At 33.0% G+C, this 13,108-nt stretch overlaps 1 protein-coding gene across 1 annotated transcript in view; it reads right to left on the bottom strand.

The window, feature by feature from the left end:
- The window catches only part of FER (fer (fps/fes related) tyrosine kinase), a 498,838-nt gene that overhangs the window by 359,857 nt on the left and 125,873 nt on the right, over positions 1-13,108 (bottom strand). The window contains exons 6-8 of the mRNA XM_011998204.1: positions 11,287-11,470; positions 7,757-7,894; positions 7,047-7,166 (exon numbers count right to left, since the gene is read on the bottom strand). Of these exons, the coding sequence (XP_011853594.1) occupies positions 7,047-7,166; positions 7,757-7,894; positions 11,287-11,470 (442 nt within the window). The remainder of the gene's footprint in view (positions 1-7,046; positions 7,167-7,756; positions 7,895-11,286; positions 11,471-13,108) is intronic.

Below are 13,108 nucleotides of genomic sequence, written 5' to 3'. Positions count from 1 at the left end.
TTATAATATTATAATGCAAAGCAGTTAAAAGTCATAAAATGACTCTGCCTGGAAAAAATTCACAAAATGACATAATACTTAACATTTATTGAGTACCACGCATAGTTTTAAGTACTCTATAAATAAGCACTTAAATTTATATAATTCTTACAACACCCTTATGATCTCCATTTACATATGAAAAACTGAGGCAGAGAGGTTAAGGCTCTTGTCCAAGGTCACAGAGCTGGTAAGTGGGAAAAGCTGATAATAGAGCCCAGGCAGCTTAAATCCTAAATCCACACCCTTAGCAACTAATATCCTGTCTTAGTAATTACGCATTCTAGAATTTATCCTACATATACGCTTTAGAAAGTGTACAAAGATGTAAATACAAGAATGTTTATTGTATAATCACAATAAACGAAGGTAAATGTATCGTGATGCTAATGATGCTTAATTCTCAGGTGCCTCACTTGCATGATCCCTTCCAAGACTCTATACTTAATTTTGTATTTGTAAGTTTGTATAGATTTTCTTAAAGATGCTCCCTACACTCCAATTTTATAAGCTTGGAGTCCCACAAAACCTAGCACCAACTCTGGCAATGGAAAAAACTGGAAATAACCTAAATGCCCATCAATAAATAACAAAACTAAAGAAATTACGTTACATACAAGTAGTAAAACACTATACACGTTAAGAAGATTTAATACATGTTTAAAAAGAGGATGACACAAAGGAATATGCATAAAATAATTCCTACTTACACAGAAGAAAACAATTCATACACATGTATATGCTTGTATACACATTCTAGAAAAATACATACACTTTTTTCATGAGTTAAACCTGGAAGGTAGTGATGGTGATCAACAAAAAGAAGAAAGGAAAATTTTAATTTTTATTGTATACCCTTTTGTAAGATTTTACAGATTTTATCATCTGCATGCTTTAGTTAGGTAATTTTTAAAGATTTAATTGTATTAAACGATACAAAGGCAGCCCAGCACATTGGCTCACGCCTGTAATCACAGCACTTTGGGAGGCTGCAGCGGGTGGATCACTTGATGTCAGTAGTTCGAGACCAGCCTGGTCAACATGGTGAAACCTCATCTCTACTAAAAATACAAAAAATTAGCCAAGCGTGGTGGTGCACGCCCATAGTCCCAACTACTCAGAAAGCTGAGGCAGGAAAATCACTTGAAAGTGGGAGGCGGAGGTTGTGGTGAGCAGAGATTGCACCACTGCACTCCAGCCTGGGTGAGAGACCAAGACACCATCTAAAAAAAAAAAAAAAAAAAGATACAAAGTCCTAAAACCTTTTTTATGGATAATAAAAAGTTTCTAACACTTATCCAACACTTTTTATATCATAATCATTGGATGTCACGATCTAAATCTTACAACACTCTTAAAGGGACCAAACTTCCAACTTCCAAAAAAATTATGACTTCACAAACAATTCATCTTAACTTCTATTTCTTAAATGAAATTTGCAATGCTGTAACTTTAAGTGTGATATTTGAGTTAATTTAAAAAATGGAATTTATAGTTGCCTGAGGTAACTTTTCTGACATCTCTTTTTCTCTATTGCTGCAACATAAATTGAAAATATAAACTATTTCTTGCCATCTCTTTCTTAAAATATAATTGCAAGAGCATAGGATTTTTATGGATGACATTCTATACCGTGACACAAATCTTTATGAGCTTTTCTCAAGAGTAAACAGAAGACGGCTTCTACAACCAAGCAAAAGTTACAAGTTTCTGTTATAGTCACCTCCTAATACCCACTTACTCCACCTCCAATCCAAAAAATCCATCTGCTTTCTTCCCTACAACTTTGTTTCCCTTAATCAAACAGTCCTTCCAACATGTCACCTGACTTCAATATTTTACATTTTTCCAAATCTTTCCAACTCACTCCTAAAGTATTCCCCTAACTCAGCCTGAGAAAATTCTAATATTGTATATGTTCAACCAGAGATCAAACTTGAGCTAATACTGTAAACAAGAACAGCCCAAAACAGATTTGGTAAAAGCAAGGTTCTATGTAAGAGATGAAGGAGTAGTGGAGTATTTGACACCCCATTCAGTACAAGGTTGATTCAGAGAGTTGGATGGGTTAAACTGATATCATCCTCTATAACAGGAGTCAGCAACCATTTTCTGATAAAAGTACAGAGAGCAAGTATTTTAGACTTTGCCATCAAGAGGCAAAATCAAGCATAGTATATAGGTATTTATATAACAAAAGAGAAAACAAATATTCACAAATATTTTGTTGGCAAATTCAAAATATAGTAATAATTGGGTACATGTTATTGTAATGCCAATCTCCTAATGAGAAGAATGAAAATCTTTTGATGGCCATAATACTTCCCCTATCACTGCAGTTCAAAGTTAGTGTTTACAATCAAAATCAACTGTAAATGTTCACCTATTAATGCAGACATTTAATAAGATTTTAAGTCTTTCATATTTGTACAGTACATAGACCGGTACTGCCAAATACCAATATCAATCCATGAGCATAAGATTTTAATTAAGTATATTCAGTGCTTAGCAGGCGTGGTGCAATGGCATAATAAACACAATGTTTCTTTATCGAATTCAATAACAAAATAATCCACACTCTGCTGTGCCTTAAAAGTGCCACATTTTAAATCCATTTCCTCTTCTTCTTTTGACACTACAGGCATGAACTGATAATAAAAATAAGATGCCACAGTACACTGATATGTGTGGCACTCGAAATGCTGTCGAGTTATAACTGTGTCACTGTGATTTGTATAGTGCCAAGCAGCAGTGTGAAGTGATGAGTGTGCCACATATGGTCTCTGTCACAACTGCCTGGCTCTGCCACTGTAGCAGGAAATCACTCACAGACAGCAGGTAAATGAATGAGCATGGCTGTGTTCCAATAAAACTTTATTTATGTACTCTGATATGTAAACATCACATAATTTTTGTTTGTCACAAAATATAATTCTTCCTTTGATTTTTTTCCAACCATTTAAAATGCAAACAGCATTCTTAGCTCATGGGCTGCACAAAAATAGGCAACTAGCTGGATTTGCCTCATGGGCTATAGTTTGCTGACTCATGCCCTATAAGAACCAAGAGAATGACTTTTCCACATAGAGAATTACCATTCTTCAATTAAGAGATCCTATTTATATTCTATTAGAAAAGCTAAATATGTTCTGATTTTAAATTTTTTTAAATGTACTTGAAATCCTAAGGCCTGAGACTAGATTTTGCTTTAGAATATAAGACTATACATTTCACATAATCATGATATTCAAATATATCTACTACTGACAGGCAATAACAACTTATAATAAAGAGACCTCATTTGAAATCAGAAAACAGAGTCAACAAAATAACTAAATAGGACCTTAATTCTTTACCATTTTATTAAAATTAATCAAAATTCCTTCTTTTGCAGACAAGTTAATGCTTATATTATTTTGGAATAACCTGCTATCTTTAATTTGTCATACTTCGCCTACTGACGTGTTGATTCAAAACTCCATTTAAGTTTGCAATAGGTCACCATTAGACGACTCATCTGTCCATAATGACAAAAAGCACAAAACAGACACTTAAATATATTCTTCTAAATTGTATAGACTTTATACAATTCAAAATTGTATAGACTTTATACAATTCAAAATTGTATAGACTTTAATTTTTCAAGTAATTTGATAAACTAAAATTACTGAGTCCCAAATTATTCATTTAAATAGTAACTAGATGAGATGAAATATTTGCATATATAATTTTAATAAATAGATGATTAAAAATAAATTAAGCGCAAAAACCCTTTCAGCATTTGGCAAAGAAGGTAGATGCAAAAAAAAGAGGCAGATGGGAGACAGGTGTTGGTAGGGAAGGAGAGAGATTATGTTATATGTAATAGAAACAAAGAAAGCAACCTCAGATTTAAGCCCAAAAATAATGTAGCCTAAATGCATGTGTGATGGGAAGTGCACAGCCTCAGGTGCCTAGTACTAGAAGTTACCTGAAGCTGAGAAACAGCCTTTGACCACATGGTAAGACACCATTCAAAAATTTTTCCTATAAATAGGAGATAATCCTACAAATAATTGAGTTTAACTCTCCTATGTATTTAGACCTTGATAAATATTGTTGATATATAAATAATGAGACTACAATAAAATGCTTCGTGGTACATATTCAGATGGGTAAAAGTGGTAACTTTATCAGGTACATGTCATAGTGTTAGATTTCCATAACAGAGGGGATAAGTAATCTGTCCAGTTTCACAAACATAATTTGCCAAATTATACACCAACTTACATATGTAAAGATATGCTATAAGAGTGCTTATATATCTGTATGTTCTGTATGTTATATAACACTGAGTATTATCCAATTATTTAATCTTTGCTAATCTGGTAAGTGAAATAGCCTAATTCTTTTTAATTTATATTTAATTGCCAATGAAGAATATCTTTTTCAAGTACTATTGGTAATTTGTATTTCTTTTTCCAGGAACTAACTGTTCATTTGTTTCTTTCACGTCTATTAGAATAATATTACAATACAATCAACAACTAAATTAACAATATTAATGCCTTCAGGAAAGAAAAGATGTTTAACTTAAAGCACTACTAAGTTAAAAAAAAAAAAAAAGGAAGAAAGATTTTCCTAAGTCTTATATTACATTCAAAAAATACATACAGTTTTAACGGAATTACCTTATATTTATTTGAAAGTGCCAACAGAGATACTGAATAATTCTCTGGGAATAAAATTCTTGAAGAAACCCTAATCTTAAACTCATACCCTAAATACAGATACTGTTCAATGAAATGTAACTAAAGTTTTATCTCAGTAAAATGTGAGCAATTAAAACTTCTATCACATTATCAAAGATTTATTACCTTTAATTTATTGCATTTTTGTTTACTGCTTCACCACTATAATTAAGAAACAATGATTTATGAGCATAACTAATTTTGCTCTCATTATACCCTAGAAAGCTATAAAACAAATTCTTCTTTGGTCACAAAATCTCTAATTTTATATAAGCTTATAACAGGTAGCTATTTTTAATTTTACCGCATTATATTCCAGTATCTACATACTCACTCTTTTTGGTGTTTATTAAAACATATTAATCAATTTCAGTGTAACCTCCTTGAAGGTATTAACCCTTACAACCTTAGATATATAGTAAATATACTGGATGAATAAATTAGTGAGTTATTTGGGAGCAATATAACACAAAAAAACAGGAATAATCTATGTCATATTCCTTCACCAGCAGCACGTGAATTGAGAAACGGAATGTCTCACTGCACAGGAATTGAGAAACTCTGCTATCTATTTTGTACCATACATTCAACTCTATTGTTTAGAGCAGAGTCTCTCAACCTCAACACTACTGATATTTTCACTAGGTAATTCTTTGTTTGGGAGGCTGTCCTGTGCACTGTAGAATGTTTAGCAGCATCTATAGCTAATGTCTCCAGATACTGTCAAATGTCCCCTGGAGTGTAAAATCACCCAGGGCAAGGACTACTGGTTTAGAGATAGCTGACATTTTAAATATCAATGGTCAGAAACCTAGTCAAAGTGCGACTCCTGTGTAGGGCATAAAAAACTTAGGAATAGCTTCAAAAATCCCAATAAGGCTGCTAGGGAAAACTCTGTAATGCAGGGTACTCCCATGCCTCCACTGCTCTCATCAGTAGTCAGTATACCATAATTATTAAGCCTTCATCTTGTACACATGATTCGTGGACAAATATTTGTTAGTTTCTTCAATCCTATCTAGCCAGCTTTAAAGATTCCAAACACCTGGCTGGGCACAGTGGCTCACGCCTATAATCCCAGGACTCTGGCAGGCCGAGGCAAGTGAATCACTTGAAGTCAGGAATTTGAGATCAGCCTGGCCAGCAGGGCAAACCCCATCTCTACAAAAAACACAAAAATTAGCCAGGCATGGTGGCACATGCCTGTAATCCCAGAGACTCGGGAGGCTGAGGCCTGAGAATCGTTTGAACTGGGAGGCAGAGGTTGCAGTGAGTCGAGATCGCACTACTGCACTCCAGCCTAGGCAACAAAGTGAGACTTCATCTCAAAAAAAAAGATGAAATAAAATTAAAAAAAAAAAGATTCCAAAACCCTTTCCAAGAGCCAGTCTGAGTTTCCCACCTTAGCTAATTACCTGTACCACTACCATGTTACTGAACAACAGAAAGAAGATTGTTTAATTATATTAGTAGGGACATTTGGCTGAGCCATTTCAGGTAAAATTCCAACAGGTGATACGATATAACATGTCTAACATTGAGGAGCAATGAGTGCATAATCACTTATAGCTGTGAATCCGGCATAAAGAAAAACACATGCAATGTTTGTTAATAAATATATTTCCTTGTGTTGCTCCCAAACAAAATCAGGAGATAGGTTAAATATTTAGAAGTAGAGCACCTTATGTTTTCTAAATTCAAAAATGTACTACTAATTGCTTTTAATGTTCGAAAAGAACTAAAAACACATTGAGATTTCTCAAAATTCCTTTAATATTTTATGCAACAAAAACAACAAAGTGAAGACGGAACTGATTTAATAGCCTATAACAGAAGACATCCCTGCTTCAAGAGAAAATAATAATTCAATTAAAAGTCAATTTTTTGTACTAAGTGCTCTGACATCAATAACTCTCTTATCTCTAACAGTAAACAACCTAATTTCCAAAATGGTTCTTCCAATAAATTGAGAGGATAAAATGAGATTTAAAAATATATATAAATTTGGAAAAGCATAAAGCATTATTCTAATGTCAAATACTAGCAACAATTGGGCAAATGAATGTAACATCACACAGAACTTTGATATTCAGAATTACCAAAAGTGGTGATGAAAATGAGTAAAATTAACATATTTCTCAAAACATGTCACTCTGACCCCCAAAATTTACTTTTCATTACTTGTAAAAACAATTGAAATTTTAAATCTGATAGAGTACAACTATAAAGCAATAATAATACTAGTATTTAAGCTGTTCATATTTTGTAAATACTTACATTACTTGCAAACTTTCTGCTGTTAAATTATTCCACATGATCTCATTTGCCTGAAGATTTTCATTTTCTTCCAATAAGGAAGTATCAAACTCTATTTCTTGTTCTTTATCAGCCGTTGTTCTAGTAAAGCATGCCAAATAATTTTGGTCATTGTAAATACAGTATCATAATACATCTTCATATACACCAAAGGCAGAATATTTGTTTTTATCCAAAATTATGTTAACAAAGTAAACACAGATAGTATAAATCACAACTAAATCCTGGGTTTCAAAATTGTATAACTTGAGACTTAGTTTCCTTTTTTGCAGAATTCAGGTATTAACCTGCTTTATTCCTGTCACAATTGTAGTAAGTATAAAATAAGATGCCATGGAAAAGTATTTGGTGCATCATAAAGTTTAATACACCTATAAAGTTATGGTACTATTATATAAGTGTTAAAAAGAAAACATAATTTCATGGATTGAATATGGATTTCAGCATGGATTAAATATGGATTAACAACAAACATATTTTTACATATAAAAAACTATACATTATATAGTTATCATTGACAAAGAACTTTTAAAATTAAAAGCAAATTAATCTGAAATATTATATGTCTTAATAAGATCTTAAATATTTCTTATTTTTATCTGTGGTTAACTATTATATGAATGAAAAATAATACTGTCATAAATCCTTAAAGAGGAATAAACATGTCATACCTGTGAACATCTATGAAATTATTGTATTCTGTACTAGGATCTATCTGTTCAACCGACATTTGAATCTCTTTATGGACATTCACTATCTCCTCTGTGACAAGACTGGTTATCTGGCTGTATTCATCAAATATACCTTTGCTGAAAACAAAAATAAAATTTTGCAGCATTTTAAAGTTTTATCAAGAGAAATACCGTCTCAAAAAGGATTCAGAACAATAAGCATAAGAAATGTAACATCAAAATGTACAGATGCTTGTTTCCTGTACACCTTATTTCATACCTGGAGAGGAAAGTGGGGGGATTATATAAATGTACAGATTAGCAATTTATATTTGTTATCATACAATAATTACAAATGATCTAGAATAAGGCATTACTTTTTCAAGCATGTATGTGATACGTCCAAAATGTAGGGCCAGAGTTGATAACTTTCTGTGTCTAAATATTCTCATATAAATTTTGGGTTGTATAACATGGAACTCTGATCAACTCCTGACTCTTTAATGTTCCTTTCCAGTGTCTGCTACTTCCTCACATGCTCTTACCTGTCTGGTTCTTCCCTGCTTCTCTGGGCCTCTGCTCTTTTCTGTATACTTAGTTGAACTGGTTCTATACCTTGAAAGACATCTACATTTCTTCTCTTGACCTCCAATCGGTAGCAAAAATGTCATCAAAATTATTAGCCTGGTCTAATAAATGCAAAAGGGAAAAAACTATTCCATCGCAAAGACCAGTTTCCTACTTAAAAATGATATACTGTAGAAATATGCCATAGGTCACTGTCAACAACAAGTGTAGACAGACAAGCTTATCCTGCATATGCTGAAATAAATATAAAGTATGGTTTGTTTTTCTTTTCCACAATAATTACTTACAAAAAACTAATCCTCACAAGCTCCCTTATTGTGAGGTATTCTCTCAATTACTTTATTTTAAATAGGAAAATATCATTTAGGTTAATAAAATGAGATTTAAACTGTTTCAGGCAATGCTAGTTTCAAATAATTAGAGAAATCACCTGACAGACACAATTTAAAGAAAAGGGGAGGCAGAAAAATTTAATACAGATTTAGTTAATATCTCTGGGATTATAATCTCATAGGTAAAAGTACTGAATGTTGTTCATGTAGATGAGCCTATCTAAATAATTCTTTTAAAGCAAGACAGTGGAGATCATTAACACTCACCTTTAATACAAATGGGGAGGAAAAATGAAAAAAATCTCCTAATATTACATGAATGTTCCATGAGATTCAATGGAGGTGATATAATCATGCTTGGAATTTTTAAATTCTAAATCTAAAATAATATATTACAAAGTATAAATAACATACCATGGGAAACTATTATATGTCTCAAAAAAATATTCCAGTGATGATGAAGATACTATTCTTGAAAATTCATGTGAACAGTTTAAAAATGTCTATTAATAAATGGAAGTAGGAAAGGAAATATTTCTAAATCTATAGTACGTACTTTAGAGATAAGTAAATTTATGAATCAAATATTTAAGTAGACATTTCACTATTTTATCAACACTAAAAAGTTTACATATTCAAATTAACTAAAAACACTTTATCTTATGTGAATATGGAGGATCACCTAAAATTTAGTCTTACCTACACACAAGTATATACTATCTAATTATCTTTATTTTCACACAAAGAGAAGTAAAAGTCAAGCAGAGTCTGGAAGGCAGCAAAGACAAATTTGCTCTTCTAATTTCAGAGGCTGTGGAAGTCAATAGCCCAAGAAATATTATCCCTAACCTGAAATATTTGTATGTAAACAGAATAATCTAACACAGTGATAGCTAGTTGTACTAAATCTGTTATGGCACCAGGGAGCCCTTCAAAGAAAACAATGCCAATCTCTGCCTCTGTCTTCACAAGGCCTTCTGTGTGTCTCTCTGTGTCCTTCCCCTCATCTTCTTACAAGGACTCCAGTCATTGGATTTAGGGTCTACTCTAAATCCAGAATGATTTCATCTTGAGATCCTTGACTAATTACATCTGCAAAGACCCTATTTCCAAATAAGGTCACATTCTGAGATTCTGGGTACACAGGAATTTTAAGGGTACATTCTTCAAATCACTACATTCCTCTCACAGAGAGTGCAGGGTTAGTCAGAAGACTTCAAGCTTCAAGTTTCAGATCTGCCACCTCTTAGCTTTGTGATTCTGGGTCCATTCTCACTTGTCTGTCAAAGATAAACCCTGGATATAACCTGTACTTCCTCACTCTACAGGATACTGTAAGGAACAAGTGAGCAAATGCACATGAAACTGCTTTGCAAAGTGCAATGTAGTGTATAAATGAAATGTTTTGTTTTAAAAGTTATCATTTTACCTTTAACAGTTACTTTGGCATTTATTAACCCATTTATGACTAGTGTTCCATTGTTGGAATGCTAAGCTTATGGGAGTTATTTATATCCTACTGCTCAAGGTTATTGCTAAGGTCGGATTTTTCACACACAAAAAATGTTCACACAAAAAAATTTGCAACCTCTGGCATAAATGGGTTAATTTATGTAATATACAGGCTTCCTCTTGCACCATAACCTGAAAAATGCTCATAATAATTTTTCACACCAATTTACATTTCAAAATATGCTAAACCTAAGAGCTTATGTGCTAATTTATGTAATTACAGATAAAGTAACTACAATGCAAGAACCTGCATTAAACTGGCCCAAGTTCCTTTTCTCATACTTCACTACTTATTTGTGAACTTTATCTCCACCTGAGAGATAACCAACCATTTACTTCTTTTCTAATTCTCTTTCATTACTACACCATTCTTCAACCCCACACATAGTTCACAGCAACTCTAACATTGAAGAATTACCCTACGCAATTTTCAGTGAAAGAAAATTGAATTTAGTCATTTGGAAGGCACTAAAACAACTAAGCAAGGAGATAGGGTCTACCAAAGGATGACTTTTTTTTTCTGTCATTTTGTATCAGTGTGTATGATAAACATGTATGCATTTGACTTACTAATTAAAGTATATTGTTAGATCGGGAAGGTAAGAACTGTGGCCTGCTCATCTCTATATCCCTAAGCATCAGGTAATGTGTTTTGCATATGTAAAACTTCAGTAAACATTTGTTGATTTTAATCTTATACAGAAGAAAGAACAAGAAGCTGACAAATAAACCTTCAAAAAAATCTCTTCCTTGAGCCTTTTCAGTTGTTCAAGATTTAAATACCCAACTCTCTGGAGGCAGATATTCACTTTCAAACACTTTTCACCTTATAATTTTTTTTTTCATTTAAATTTCCAGCTAAGGGAACAAAACAAAAACATACAAAAGAAGGACCATTTTGGAAGCCAGCTAGAAGGTTTAGGGGATAAGCCCAAACTGAAGGGACGTCAAAAGTGAAAATCAAGAAGATTCAAGGTCTGAAATACCCATTGGACTGGGTCAATAATAAAACTTACGAAACAACACCTAAACTAGAGAGAAAATATGTAGAAATCATTTTGTGAAGGCATTTTATGATAAAAAGAAAATGTATCTTACAGTGCTTTTATCATTTCTTCTTGCATCTTTTGTAAGGAGTCCAGAAGCAGGGGAAGTGTGATATCATAATACTGATTCTGATGGAGCTGTGCCCCTTTCAATGCCAATACATACTGATTGTGCAACATATGAAGTTTCATTGTCGCTTTATCGTATCGTTCCTTGGCCTTTTCAGTTTCCTTCCCTGGAAAAAAAAACTGAAGAACATTAGTAAAAGAAAAAAGTTTTATCTTCACTACATGAAAACTGAATTACTACTGTTTTGTTATTTCACACATTTTATAAATAACAAAATTTTATTGAACACACACTATGTGCTTAGCTTTATGCAAGGTACTGTTGATTTGCCCATCCTTAACACAAAGGTTGCCAAGAAGGAGGCATGTAGGATACTAAATGGTGAATAAAGGTCAAAGTAAAACACAAAAAAGTACAGATATATGATCCTTTTCATCTTCAAGAAGCTTATACCAAATTGAAACAACAGTACACATAAAACTGTAAAACCAAGAAACCAAGAAAGTTTGTAAATAATGTTAAATTTTTAGGTCTATGTTTGAGATATCAACAAAGACAAGGGTACTCAGAGGAGGCTTTGTGGAGAAGCAAACCTTAAAATATAGGATATGTCTGGAGAAGTATAAGAAAGATAAGAACAGATAGTCCCTTCCTCTCACCTTCCTTTTTTCCCTTCATTCCTTCCTTTCTTTCACTCAATGAATATTATTAGCTGAACACTACTAGGAACTGTGCTAAACACTGGGAATTCAGTATTTGACAAAACAGAGTCCTTGACATAGAGCCTTGTGAACTGGAATATTGAGTGACTACATGGAAAGAACAAAGTTACATAGAGATAAGCTTATCTAAAGACAGCAAGTTTTGAGAAAGTTAAAGAAATAGGTCTGCTTAGGTAGGGCACTTCTAGGTGCTGAATGACTTGAAAATCAAGCAGAGAAATTTAGACTTCATGTAGAAGAAGTCTGAGAGATACTGATAATGTTATAAGTTAAAACATTTTATGGTTCCTCCACTAGTCATTTAGAAAACATTTATAGATTGCCAATATAAGCGAATGAATATATAAATAAATGAAAATTTTAAGCAGATCTTAAACTTTTGATGCAAATTACGCAAATATTTCTTGTCAATGTAGATTCAGAAAACAAACTGTTCAAGATATTTACTAATTTCTGCCCTTTCCAAAGAGGTCCTCCAAATAAATCCCCTCCCCAGAAACAGATCTTAAGTTGAGAATTTTTGACGGCAGCCTCCCTTTTGTTGCCGTTCTGCATAGGCTCAGCAACCACCTGAGCATTCCTCATTTAAGAATCTCAGTACCCCAGAGCAAAGAGCAGAGAAAAGGTGAGGCCTTTGCAAAGAGGGACAATTTCAGACCTCAGACCATTCCCAGGAAGAAGAACAGAATGAGAAATAAAATTCCTTTGCTTTCTCATCATCCCTCCAATTCTGATGCCCAGGAACTACATCCACATCACATAAACAGAAACAAACCTTCTGGCAGACTTGTATGTCTCTACTATCAATACATTCCAGTGTTCACAAACACTAGAATCACCACTGACTTTTAGGGAGTAACACATAATTATATTATAGAGTTTAATTCTGTACCCATAGTCCATTCACTGGCTCTTGCACATGGGGATATTAATAACTGTCCAAGTTATTAATAAAATGTTACCCAGATAATCTATTTCACTTTATAACATAAAGAACTTCTCAATAAGAAAATAATATTTTCACCTGAGTATCTCTAACCCCTGTCACTGCTGACCAGAAACATGTTCTAAAACTAGAGTGG

The sequence above is a fragment of the Mandrillus leucophaeus genome, unplaced genomic scaffold, assembly GCF_000951045.1.
Source record: "Mandrillus leucophaeus isolate KB7577 unplaced genomic scaffold, Mleu.le_1.0 Scaffold560, whole genome shotgun sequence".
Lineage (NCBI taxonomy): Eukaryota > Metazoa > Chordata > Mammalia > Primates > Cercopithecidae > Mandrillus > Mandrillus leucophaeus.
This window is presented reverse-complemented; position numbering and strand designations above follow the sequence as displayed.